General features: G+C 39.8%; 1 protein-coding gene across 2 annotated transcripts in view; it reads right to left on the minus strand.

Moving 5' to 3' along the window:
• The window catches only part of LOC101689976 (transmembrane 9 superfamily member 2), an 86565-nt gene that overhangs the window by 71356 nt on the left and 1675 nt on the right, over positions 1–13534 (minus strand). For both annotated transcript variants that reach the window (XM_045068185.1, XM_045068184.1), the window contains exons 2-3: positions 5770–5837; positions 4165–4258 (exon numbers count right to left, since the gene is read on the minus strand). In XM_045068185.1, coding sequence (XP_044924120.1) covers positions 4165–4258; positions 5770–5837 — 162 coding nt within the window. The remainder of the gene's footprint in view (positions 1–4164; positions 4259–5769; positions 5838–13534) is intronic.

The following is a 13534-nucleotide window of genomic DNA, read 5'->3' on the forward strand; positions in this document are numbered from 1 at the left end:
ATGCCATTAGCCTCAATACTCTCTCCTTTGAGTTTCAATTCATACCTGAAATGATTACACTACACACACACACACATATAATACACACATGCACGCACACGCACACACACACATGCGCACATACATTGACAATATGCTTTCACCACTAAGCAGAAGAATTTTCCTTCTTCAGTAACACATAAGGTGGGATATAATATCTACTTTAACTTCCTAAGACCACCTTGATATGGAACCCTTCACTTAAAAGTGGTAACAAAATTGATTTTAGTGATGGTCACACAATGCTCTGAATATACTAAAAAAAATTAAGTCAAAGGGGCGCCTGGGTGGCTTAGTCAGTTAAGTGTCTGCCTTTGGCTCAGTCCATGATCTCAGGGTCCTGGGATTGAGCCCTGCATCAAGCTCCTTGCTCAGCGGGGAGTCTGCTTCTCCCTCTCCCACTCCCCACCCCTGGCTTATACCCTCTCTCAAATAAATAAAATCTTTAACAAACAGAAAATAAAAAATAAACAAACGTTAAATCAGATACTTCAAGGGGTGCCTGGCTAACTCAGTCAATGCAGCATGCAACTCTTGATCTCCAGGCTGTGAGTTCAAGCCCCACCTTGGGTGTGTAGAGCTTACTTTAAAAAAAAATGGCCACTTCAAATAGGTGAATTCTTTGGTATGTGAATATTTCTCAATAGAGCTGTTAATAAAAAAGTATTAATAAAATATTTCATACTTTTAATATGAAACCTCTTATTTACAAAGTCTAGCTATCAAGGATTATCAGGACGAAGTACCAGTGTTACTAATCAGGAAATAATGGGCAAGAATAAACTACGAAAAAGAGTTATAGTAAGGACCTCATACCCTGAAATCATACAAATATTAACCAAAAAGTTCCCTATTGGCAGCTGAGAAGAACACTGTCATCTTTCTTTCTTCCTATCTTTCTTTCTCTCTTTCTAGTACTATCATGTTCTTCATTTCAAGGGACAGCACTCCTTGAAAAAGTTCCCTTTTTTGTTGGGACAATGGTACTCCACGCAGGTATTTTGTGCAACTTTAATTATCAAAAAGGTAATGCCTGGGGCGCCTGGGTGGCTCAGTGGGTTAAAGCCTCTGCCTTCGGCTCAGGTCATGATCCCAGGGTCCTGAGATGGAGCCCCTCATCGGGCTCTCTGCTCAGCGGGGAGCCTGCTTCCTCCTCACTCTCTGCCTGCCTCTCTGCCTACTTGTGATCTCTCTCTGTCAAATAAGTAAATAAAATCTTTAAAAAAAATTTTTTTTAAAAAGCTAATGCCTGGGACGCCTGGGTGGCTCAGTTGGTTGAGCGGCTGCCTTCAGCTCAGGTCATGATCCCAGCGTCATGGGATCGAGTCCCACATCGGGCTCCTTGCCCCGCAGGGAGCCTGCTTCTCCCTCTGACTCTGCCTGCCACTCTGTCTGCCTGTGCTCGCTCTCACTTGCTCTCTCTCCGACAGATAAATAAATAAAATCTTAAAAAAAAGCTAATGCCTGACACACAGACCAAAGAAACAGATCAACAGAGAACCCAGAAATAGAACTCTACAACTATACCTGTGTGATTTTTTTGACAAACATGCAAAAGCAATTCAGAGAAGGAATGACAGTCTTTTGAACAGATAGTGTTGAAGCAACTTGACTTCTACTCGCCAAAAAAAAGAAACCCAAAAAGCAAAGCCAAAAAAATTCTCTAATTTCAATCCAAACCTCTACCTGATACAAAATAACTCAAAAAAGATTACAGACTTAAATATATAAATTATAAAAGTTTCAGAAGGAAACATAAAAGAAAATCTTCAAGACCTAAAGGCTTATGTCATGTGTTCTTAGACTAGACACCAAAAACACACTCCATAAAAAGGAAATTTGATTATTGGACCTCATAAAAATTAATGTTTGCTCTGTGGAATACTCTGTTAAGAAGATGAAAACAGGGGCGCCTGGGTGGCTCAGTGGGTTAAAGCCTCTGCTTTCGGCTCAGGTCATGATCCCAGGGTCCTGGGATCGAGCCCCGCATCGGGCTCTCTGCTCAGCAGGAAGCCTGTTTCCTCCTCTCTCTCTGCCTGCCTCTCTGCCTACTTGTGATCTCTGTCTGTCAAATAAATCAATAAAATATTAAAAAAAAAGAAGAAGATGAAAACACGGGGCACCTGGGTGGCTCAGAGGTTAAGTAAGTGTCTGCCTTTGGCTTGCATGGCGGTCCCAGGATCCTGGGATCAAGACCCAGAAAAACTGCTTCTCCCTCTTCCACTCCCCCTGCTTGTGTTCCCTCTCTTGCTGTGTCTCTGTCAAATAAATAAATAAAATCTACAAAAAATAAAATAGATGAAGACACAGGGGTGTCTGGCTGGCCCAGTTTGTTAGAGCACACTATTCCTGATCTCAGAGTCATGAGTTTGAGCCTCAAGTTGAGCAGAGAGATTATTTAAAAATAAAATCTTGGGGCGCCTGGGTGGCTCAGTGGGTTAAAGCCTCTGCCTTCAGCTCAGGTCATGATCTCAGGGTTCTGGGATCCAGCCCCTCATCGGGCTCTCTGCTCAGCAGGGAGCCTGCTTCCCCCTCTCTCTCTGCCTGCCTCTCTGCCTACCTGTGATCTCTGTCAAATAAATAAATTAAATATTTTTTTAAAATAAATAAATAAAAAATAAAATCTTTAAAAAAAAAAAAAAAAGATGATGGAAACAAAAGCTACAGACTGGGAAAAAACTATTTGTAAACTACTGCCCTAACAAAGGAATCACACCTAGAATATATAAGGAATTCTGAAAACTCAATAGTAAAGGTACAAACAATCCAAATATAAAAGGGGTAAAAGAGGAGACAGAGGGCCTGGGTGGCTTAGTCAGTTAAGCATCTTTTTCAGCTCAGGTCATGATCCTGGGGTCCTGGGATCAAGCCCCCCACAACAGGCTCCCTGCTTAGAGGGGAGTCTGCTTGTCTCTCTCCTTCTGCCTCTTCCCCTGCTTCTGTTCCCTCTGTCTCTCTCTCTCTCTCTCTCTCTCTCTCTCTCCCCCAAATGAATAAATAAAATCTTTTAAAAAATAAATTAAATTGGGGCGCCTGGGTGGCTCAGTGGGTTAAGCCGCTGCCTCCGGCTCAGGTCATGATCTCAGAGTCCTAGGATCGAGTCCCGCATCGGGCTCTCTGCTCAGCAGAGAGCCTGCTTCCTTCTCTCTCTCTCTCTGGCTGCCTCTCTGTGTACTTGTGATTTCTCTCTGTCAAATTAAGAAATAAAATCTTTTAAAAAAATAAAAAAATAATAATAAAATAAAAAATAAATTAAATAAATGAGTGAATAAAAATCCTAAAAAAAAGTTTAAAAGAAGCTAATTCCCAATGGTTTCACAAGAGTATATATAAATTAATATTGAGCAAACTACATACTTTTAAAAAAAGTTTTATTTAAGTAATCTCCAAACCCCATGCAGGGCTCAAACTCACAGCCCTAAGACCAAGAGTTGCATACATCTCTGACTGAGCTAGCCAGTTGCCCCCAAACAAAACACTTTCAATATGTGCAGTGTATTGTACTTCAAGTAGACTTCAATGAACTTGGAAAAAAAAGAAGAAAAAAGTTAATGCCTTCATAATCATAACTGCTTATGAAAACATCCCTACTCTATCCCCGAATCTATTAAGGTATCGAAGGCAAAATCAATACACAATGACAGTCCAATGACATCTGCTTATACCACCTTACCCAAAACATGTAGGAACAATAAAGGAAACTGTTTTCTTTACAAAGCAAAAGTGGTTATGTGGAACCACTCCCTACTGCAGATAGTTCGAAGAGCACATATTCAGGCATTCTTCTGACAATACCACATCCTATCTCCTTTCCTTTTTCTCTGCCTCCTTCTAAAACAGACTCTTTGTGGGGCGCCAGGGTGGCTCAGTCGGTTAGGCTCAGGTCATGATCCCAGGGTCCTGGGATCAAGTCCTGCATCAGGTTCCCTGCTTGGTAGGAAACCTGCTTCCTTCTCCCCCACTCCCCCTGCTTGTGTTCCCTCTCTTATTGTGTCTCTCTCTGTCAACTAAATAAAATCTTTAAAAAGAAAATAAAAATATAACAGACTTTCTGCTACAATTTTAAGTAGCCAGTTCTGAAAAGATTCCATTTAAAACAATATTATATAAGATCCACTGAATAACCTTATAGGGAGATGATGTTATTCGTTCTCCGAATAGTACTTGTCCAAGATTTTCAGAAGGGTTTTTCTTCCCAGAGGCTTGACAGAAGTCAAAGCTAGAGGGAAAGTTCAAGGAAGGAAAAAAAATCAGCAAAGAAATTAATCTTTGTAATTTGTCAAGCCTCTCCACTGTTAATGGTAGATACTTCTAAAAACATGACCCAGAAGGTCTCTAATAATGATTTATAGACCTCATTTTTTAAACCGTTTAATCTCTTATAACTATGAATTCATTATTTAAAATGCTTATGGTACTGCTCTTGACTTTTATAATGTAGATAATCACAATCTTAATAAAACTCACAGTATCTTCAGGGTTAAACTTCAAATTACATTTTTTAAAAAGCAAAGAATAGTTTAAAATCTGTACTAATTCTAACCTGAGACATTTAGAAACTGCTGTTATCAGTTCTGATCAAAGGGGAACTTAAACAACAAGATCCCTTTTCAATTACAGGCCCATAGACTCACTCACAAATCAAATGGTTACCACATGGAAAGAATTACAACTGCCTTTAAGCAAATGGGAATACATAAAATTAAATATAAAATGGTAAAAAGAGAAAATCAATGGTAGGTACGTGTAATATTTTAAATGCTCGTGCTAACACCCTATGTCTAAATGTGGCATTTTAATGAAAATTAGACCTGGTTTTATTTCTGTTTAATTAGTAGAAATAAATACCAGAGGGAGCTACAATCATTTTTCTTTTTTTTTTTAAAGATTTTATTTATTTATTTGACAGAGAGAGATCACAAGTAGGCAGAGAGAGAGGAGGAAGCAGGCTCCCCGCTGAGCAGAGAGCCCGAAGCGGGACTCGATCCCAGGACCCTGAGATCATGACCTGAGCCGAAGGCAGTGGCTTAACCCACTGAGCCACCCAGGCGCCCTACAATCATTTTTCTAAGAAGTGTAGCATTTGTTGCTATTCTCAAATGACTGATCTTGATCTTAATTATATGATACTGGCCCAATACTAAACTAAGCACTTGCATCCATTAAAAGCCTTATTAGCGGGGGCATCTGGGTAGCTCAGTGGGTTAAAGCCTCTGACTTTGGCTCGGGTCATGATCCCAGAGTCCTGGGATCAAGCCCTGTATTGGGCTCTCTGCTTAGCAGGGAGCCTGCTTTCTCCTCTCTCTCTGCCTGCCTCTCTGCCTCCTTGTGATTTCTGTCTGTCAAATAAATAAACAAAATCTTTAATAAATAAATAAATAAAAGCCTTAGTAGAAACTTCCCTATCCCATGTTTTAAATAAACTACACTTCTGCAATTATTTTTTTGAAATTCAAAATATAGTAGATTTATAATTTGTTTTCCTTACAAAAATCAAGTATGGCAATTTCCTAAATTCTTGAGCATTTGCCTCACACTGAAAGCACTCTGTTTTAATTTTGTTCCTGTTACTTTTATTACAAAATTGCCACCATATTTCTTAATATATCTAGGGCTTTCATTCACTGTCTTTAAAATTTTAAAACACCTTTAACACAATAATATTATAATTACGATGTAACTGCAGTAATATCAATTCTATCAGGTACAATGACATTACCTATAACTTACGTATTATATTCATAAGGCAGGACGGATTCTGTTGAGTCCAATCTATTTACAAAAAGTGCTATTGATGACTACAAAAAGAAAGAAAACACTAATTAATAATACAAAATAAAAAAGGTAGCACTTGCAAAATACATAACAAAGTGAAAAGTAATTGGATCTATGGCTCCCATCAATGTATGACTGTGCAATTACAAATTTATAACTTAGCACAGTGTTATACATGTATAACAATATGGTTATAAATTTTTAACTCAGTACAGCTATAAATTCATAACATTTCATTTAGGTGGCATCATTGGAGTCTCTGAAAACATCAATTTTTCAGACATCTCAGCCATTCTTAACCTTTTTTAATTATAGAACCCTTTGAGAATGTGATGAAAGCTATGGGCCCTCTCCCCCAAAAAGCCCACATACTCAGCAAAGTCTCTGTTCAGGTTTCAGAGGCTTCATAGGGCCTCTGGAGTCCACGGAATTCAGGTTAAGAACTTGAGATAATTAAAGCTACCTGTGTAAGAGCTCTCCTTGTATTATTTTAACCATTTTTATAAGAATCATTCTAAAATACACTTCATCATTTCCTATCTTAAACAGAACATGGTGATCACAATTTAACCTTCCTTGATGGCTCAGGATCATTTTGGAACATCAATCCTTGCACCAGCTTTGACTCTGTGACATCCTCAGGATCAAACTAAGTGAACGCTATTTGCCCCAAAACTCCACTGCGATAGATGGTACCCACACCCCTACTACCCACACCCCTCACCCAACCAAAGAGCTTCAACTTTTTTTGTATAGATTTTACGTCTTTCTTTTCAGCGGTGAGTTGTTGTGACGCCTCTTCGCCCTTCTCCCTTCTCCCACCCTCGATCTGCTAGAGAGCCCTCAACTTGTAGAATAAATCACAGATTTGTTAAAACGAAATCAAAAAGACTCAGAGCATGAGGGTTAGTGCATAAGCATTAGGATATCTCTTCCCGCTTTTCACAGGATACTTCATTTACTTCCCTGGATCTCAGCTGGGTTCTTGATAATCTACAAGATAGGGTTTTTGTTTTGTTTTGTTTTGTTTTGTTTTGTTTTTATGTAGGCTCCATGCCCAGCATGGAGCACTATGTGGGGCTTGAACTCATGACCCTGAGATCAAGACCTGAGCTGAGATCAAGGGTCAGACACCTGACTGGGCCCCCCAGGTACCCCCAAGATAGGATTTTTATTTTTATTTTTATTTTAAAGATTTTACTTATTTGACAAAGAGAGAGAGATCATAAGTAGACAGAGAGGCAGGCAGAGAGAGAGGGGGAAGGAAGCAGGCTCCCTGCGGAGCAGAGAGCCCAACGCGGGGCTCGATCTCAAGACCCTGGGATCATGACCTGAGCCGAATGCAGAGGTTTTGACCCACTGAGCCACCCAGGCACCCCAAGATAGGATTTTTAAAAAGACTAAAACAGCAGAACTTTAGTGAACACTATTCTTGTTCAAAATTCCATAAACTGCTTTTTTTTAATTGAACATCTGCTATCATCTTTACCATAAGGTTAGATTTTTTTTTTTAAGAGGAAGAAAATAATCAAGTTTGGGACAAATATAAACAGTGTTACTGTAACTCTGTAAGAGTATTGTATCTGTACTTAATGAAACCTTGTCAGAAATTCAGCAACAGTTGGGACGCCTGGGTGGCTCAGTTGGTTAAGCAGCTGCCTTCGGCTCAGGTCATGATCCCGGCATCCTGGGATCAAGTCCCGCATCAGGCTCCTTGCTCGGCGGGGAGCCTGCTTCTCCCTCTGCCTCTGCCTGCCATTCTGTCTGCCTGTGCTTGCTCTCTCCCCCTCTCTCTCTGATAAATAAAATCTTTAAAAAAAAAAGAAAGAAAGAAAGAAATTCAGCAACAGCAACATATATCAGTTAGAGTTTTATAAAGGCGAATAGAGAAAAGCAAAGGACAGCAGATAATTAAGGATAATAGTTCTCATCTAGAATCCCAATACACAACATACATAAGATTCATATTTTAAAATGCATATCTGGAGATTACTATATTTAAAAGAACCTTAATGGTTTCACAAGTCAAGTGAAGAAAAGAGAAATTATTCAATAATGGTAGATAACTGGTCAGTGATCTGGGGGAAAATAAGTTAAGCTGGATACTTACCTAATACATATACCAGGAAATATCAATCTTATTTCTTAAAATTTAAACCATAAAAGTAATAGAAGAAGCCATGGGAGAATAATTTTATAATCGTGGCTGGCTTGGTTAAGAACTTTCAAAACAGGGCACAAAAGTCAGAAAACAAAAAAAAAATGATATATTAGAATAAAAGCCCGTTTTTCTAAATGCTAAAAAACAAAAACAAAATACAATAAACAAAACCAAAAGACAACTGACAAACTTGGGAAAAGAATGTCACAGGTAAAGGACTAGTTTCCTGATTTAAGAATGACCACAGAACCAAAAAAAAGTGTCCACAAATCAATTTTTTAAATGTCCAACCTTATAGAAAAATGAGCAAAGAATATATAGATAGTTCACCAAAAAGAAAATACAAGTTGTTTTTATTTATATGAAATGATTCTCAATTTTAAAAAAAGACTCCTGATAAAAGCATTATAAACTAAAACCATAAGACACAATTTTTCACCCATAAAATTGTTCAAAGATCTAAAAGTTTGACAACACGCTGTCAAGCTGTGGAGAAGCAGGCACTCTCACACACTGTCTACGGAAGTGTAAATTAATGCAACCTCCATGGAAAGCAATTTGAGGATATCAAAATTGCTAAGTGCATCTATTCTTTGACCCAGCAATTGCGTTCCTAGTAATTTATTCTATGGATATTCTCATATGCAACAATGTTTGGTAAGATCAAGAGTATATAAACAAGCTAAATACATACATAAGGGACTATGTAAATCCAATATATAACATCCTTATAATAGAATGATATACCATTAAAAAACAACAAGGGTGTTCTTTATATATTGATATAAAGTGGTCTCTAAGCTATATCATTAAATGATAAAGGCACCTGAAGGTGAGAACAGTATGCTCCCATTTGTGTAAAAAAAAAAAAGGAGGAAAAAATAATATAAACACATATTTGTTCATTTAATCAAGAAATCCCTAGCAGGATATGAGAAACTGACGATATTGGTGCTCTCCAGGGAGGGATACTATGTGGCTAAAAGACCCAGGTAGATGAGACCTTCACAGGGAAAAACCTCTTATCTGCCTGTATCCTTCTATATTATTCTAAGTGAGATCATTACAATCAAGGGGATGAACAGTTTCAAAGACTTTGATGTATATTTCAAATTGCTTTCCAAAGGGTTCAAGTTTAACTATTAAACCAATCTGAATGCCATCATAAGGCAGCAAAGAGACAAGGCCAGGTGGATGGGGCATTGTACAGGAGAAACAGACTAATCCCTTTTATAAGTTAATGTTATGAAAAGAAAAAGCAGGGACTGTGCTTAATTAAAAGAACCATAGACTATAATAAAGAGATGAAATTTGTGGTCCTAGATTGGATTCTGATTTGGTTATTTCAGGGATAGCTAGGGAAATCTATGAACTTGGTAACACATGAGATAAAAATGCATTCATGTGGAAAAAAATCTGTTGATGTGGAAAGATAGAGTTGTTAATAGAAAAGTGCAGGTTATGGGATGGTTAAGCGTCTGCCTTCGACTCAGACTCAGATCATGATTCCAGGGTCCTGGGATCCAGTCCCACACGGGGTTCCTTGCCTGCCACTCCTCCTGCTTTTGCTCACTCTCTCTGACAAATAAATTTCAAAAATCTTTAAAAAAATAAAAAAAAAGAAGAGAAACAAGGCATTGGTTAAAAAAAAAGAAAGAAAAGTGCAGGTTACAAAAAAACGTGGATACCATTATTTTATGTAGGTAAAAAATGCATTTGGACTTCCATTCATTGCTAGTGGGAATACAAAATGGTACAGCCAATTTAGAAGAGAGCTTGGCAATTTCTTAAAAAAAAAAAAAAAACTAAACTAAATATAGGGGTGCCTGGGTGGCTTAGTGGATTAAGCCTCTGCCTTTGGCTCAGGTCATGATCTCAAGGTCCTGGGATCAAGCCCCACATCAGATCTCTGCTCAGCGGGGAGCCTGCTCCACCCCACTCCCCCCACCCCCCACCCCCGCCTGCCTCCTCTCTGCCTACTTGTGATTTCTCTCTGTTTCAAATAATTAAATAAAATCTTTTTTTAGAAAAAAGGAAAAAAAGAAGAAAAAATAAATATACTCTTAATAAACAATCTAGCAGTGATACACCCTGGTATTTGCCCAGAGGAGTTGAAAACATAAGTCTACCCAAAAACCGGCACAATGTCTATAGCAGCTTTGTTCATCAATGTGAAAACTTAGAAGCAACCAAGATGTCTTTAGTAGATAAATATATGAATGAATTGTGGTACATCCGGATAACGGAATATTCAAAACTGAAAAGCAATGAACCATTAAGCCATGAAAAGACACAGAGGAACCTGGGGCGCCTGGGTGGCTCAGTGGGTTAAGCCGCTGCCTTTGGCTCAGGTCATGATCTCAGGGTCCTGGGATCTAGTCCTGCATCGGGCTCTCTGCTCAGCAGGGAGCCTGCATCCTTCTCTCACTCTCTATCTGCCTGCCTCTCTGCCTACTTGTGATCTCTGTCTGTCAAATAAATAAAATCTTTAAAAAAAAAAAAAGACACAGAGGAACCCTAAATGCATATTACTAAGTAAAAGAAGCAAGTCTGAAAAGTCTACGTACTGTATGATTCCAACTATAAGACATTCTGGAAAAGGCTAAACTATGAAGACAGTAGATAGATCAGCGGTTGCCAGGGATTAAGAGAGGGGCGGATAATAGCAGAGAGCATAGAGAATGTATAAGGCAGTGAAATTACTCTATATGATATTATAATGATAGATATATGTCATTACACATTCCTCCAAACTTCACCAAGGGTGAACTGTAATGTAAACTATGGACTTTGGGTAGTAATGATGTGTCAGTCCAGGTTCATCAACTATAAGGAATGCAACACTCTGGTAGGGGCTGTTGATGAAGAAGGCTAGGTATGCGTGGGGGCGCGGCTATATGGGAACTCCACTTTCTGCTCGATTTTGCTGTAAACCTAAAACTGCTCTAAAAAATTTAAAAACTTTATTAAAAACACACATGTGAGGTGCCTGGGTAGCTCAGTGGGTTAAGCAACTGCCTTCAGCTCAGGTCATGATCCTGGAGTCCCAGGATCAAGACCCACATCAGGTTCCTCGCTCACTGGGGAATCCACTTCTCCCTCTGACCCTCTCCCCTCTCATACTCTCTCTCTCTCTCATTCTCTCTCTCAAATAAATAAAATCTTTTTTTTAAAGATTTTATTTATTCATTCGACAGAGAGAGATCACAAGTAGGCAGAGAGTCAGGCAGAGAGAGAGAGAGAGAGAGAGGAGGAAGCAGGCTCCCTGCTGAGCACAGAGCCCGATGAGGGACTCGATCCCAGGACCCTGAGATCATGACCTGAGCTGAAGGCAGCGGCTTAACCCACTGAGCCACCCAGGCGCCCCTAAATAAAATCTTTTTAAAAATACACATGTGGGGGGCGCCTGGGTGGCTCAGTGGGTTAAGGCCTCTGCTTTAGGCTCGGGTCATGATCCCAGAGTCCTGGGATCGAGCCCCACAGTGGGCTCTCTGCTTAGCAGGGAGTCTGCTTCCTCCTCTCTCTCTGTCTGCCTCTCTGCCTACTTGTGATCTCTGTCTGTCAAATAAATAAATAAATATTTTAAAAAAATACACATGTGGGTATGGGTATGTGTAGAAAAAAATCTAGAACATATGGTAAGATAGTAATAGCAGTAATTCTCTAGTTATTAGAAATGTTTTTCTTATTTTTGCCTATCTGCATTTTCTAATCATCTATCATGCATGCTACTGCTTTTGTAATAGCAAAAGTTTCAAAACTAAAAAAAGGGGGGGGGCTGGATGCTACCAAATGAAGTAAGTTTAGAGTGTTAAACCTAAAAATGAGAGACTCACCAAAAGACAGAAGGCAAAAACTCAGAATAAAAAGTAGAACATGTAAGGATGCAAGTAACAGCCCAAAAAGAAAAGAGTTTATGGGAAAATTCCAGATATTTGTTATGGTTAAAGATCACATTTCTTTGCTAGGAATCCTGATGAAATAAAGAATAGAGATTCAGGATGAGGAATTACCAGAGAAAAGGCAGACATAAAAATATTTTGTAAATGCCATTTCCTACATTACACGTGTTTGGCAAGATGTTGGCTCAAAATGTTACCATCAAAACTTCACACAGGAAAAGGCAAGTTCCAGGTTTTAAGGGCAAACTTGTGGCCCCAAAACTGACCTTTAAAAAATACTGGAAAATGGGACACGTGGGTGGCTCCGTCGGTTAAGTAGCTGCCTTCGGGTCAGGTCATGATCCCAGTGTCATGGGATCAAGTCCCACATCTGCCTCCTTGCTCATCAGGGAGCCTGATTCTCCCCCAGCCTGCAGCTCCCCCTGCTTGTGCCCTCTCTGATAAATAAAATTTTAAAAACAAAACAAAACACCCTGGAACTTTCAACTTGGTTAAGTCTATAGTTAAAGCACACCCAGCACTGTTCTCAACTTCCCAGTGCCTTTGTGGTGCCCTATGACAGAACACTACCCCATTCACTAAATTAGGCAACTAGGAGTCAGAAAAATAAGTCTTATTCATTAGTATCTTTTGAAGTGATTACTTGCCTCCCCCCCAAAAAAATACAACACATAACCTTTTTTGGACTCAGCTTAGTTACAGAAACCAGGCTGCTGAAGAAAGGAGTCAGGAAGTTATTGGAGAACTTCAAGAGGACAGACACGTTGGCCTCAGTGGGAGGAGCATGCAACTCTTGATTTTGAGGTCTTGAGTTCAAACCCCAGTTGGGTGTAGAGGTGACTTAAATAAACTTTAAATTTAAAAAAAAAAAGAAATCTCTGCCTAAAGAAAACGAATAATGATAATAGTTACCATTTATGGAAAGCTTACTAAGCTTACTAAGCGCTAGGTATAGTTGTCAGTGCTTTTCATACATTGTCTCGTTTTATCCTCTCAAGTCTGAGAGGTAAATAATACCTTGATGTTTACAGGCAAAGGGCCTAGGGGAGACAAAAGTGCATTAACAAGAATTAGAGAGGTAACAAGCAGGCTGCCTGGAGGAGTGAAGAATGACAGAAAGGAAACACGGTGGGGTTGCGTCTAAGGCCACAGTGAGGCGGATGGGGGGATGGGTGAAATAGCTGATGGGAACTAAGCAGCGCACTTGTGACGAGCTCCTGGTCTTTGTATGGAAGTGCTGAATCACTAAATTCTACACCTGAAGCTAATATAAGAATGCATGTGAACTCACTGGCATTTAAGTCAATTTTTTTAAAACGACCAAGGTGACTGTGTGAGAGAGAGTACAAGGGAGACAACAGGAAACGGAAGAAGAGAGCCAGAGGAAAGAGCCCAGGCGGCGGAAGGAAAGGAGCTGCGACAGAAGAGGAGGAGCTAAGTGGAGGAGCAGCCAATAGGGAGGGAGGAGCTCCGAGGAAGGAGGAACAGAAGGAGCTAAGAAGGGCGGTGGAGAAGCACTGCGAAAAGGAGGAAGCAAGGGCTGCGTGTGTGGCTTAGTCCTTAGGCATTTGCCTGCGGCTGGGGTCATGATCCCCGCGTCCTGGAATCGAGCCCCGCATGGGCCTCCCTGCTCGGTGGGAAACCTGCTTCTCTCCCA

This window comes from Mustela putorius, unplaced genomic scaffold (genome assembly GCF_011764305.1).
Source record: "Mustela putorius furo isolate JIRA1106 unplaced genomic scaffold, ASM1176430v1.1 tig00003899_pilon_pilon_pilon, whole genome shotgun sequence".
Taxonomy (NCBI): Eukaryota; Metazoa; Chordata; class Mammalia; order Carnivora; family Mustelidae; genus Mustela; species Mustela putorius.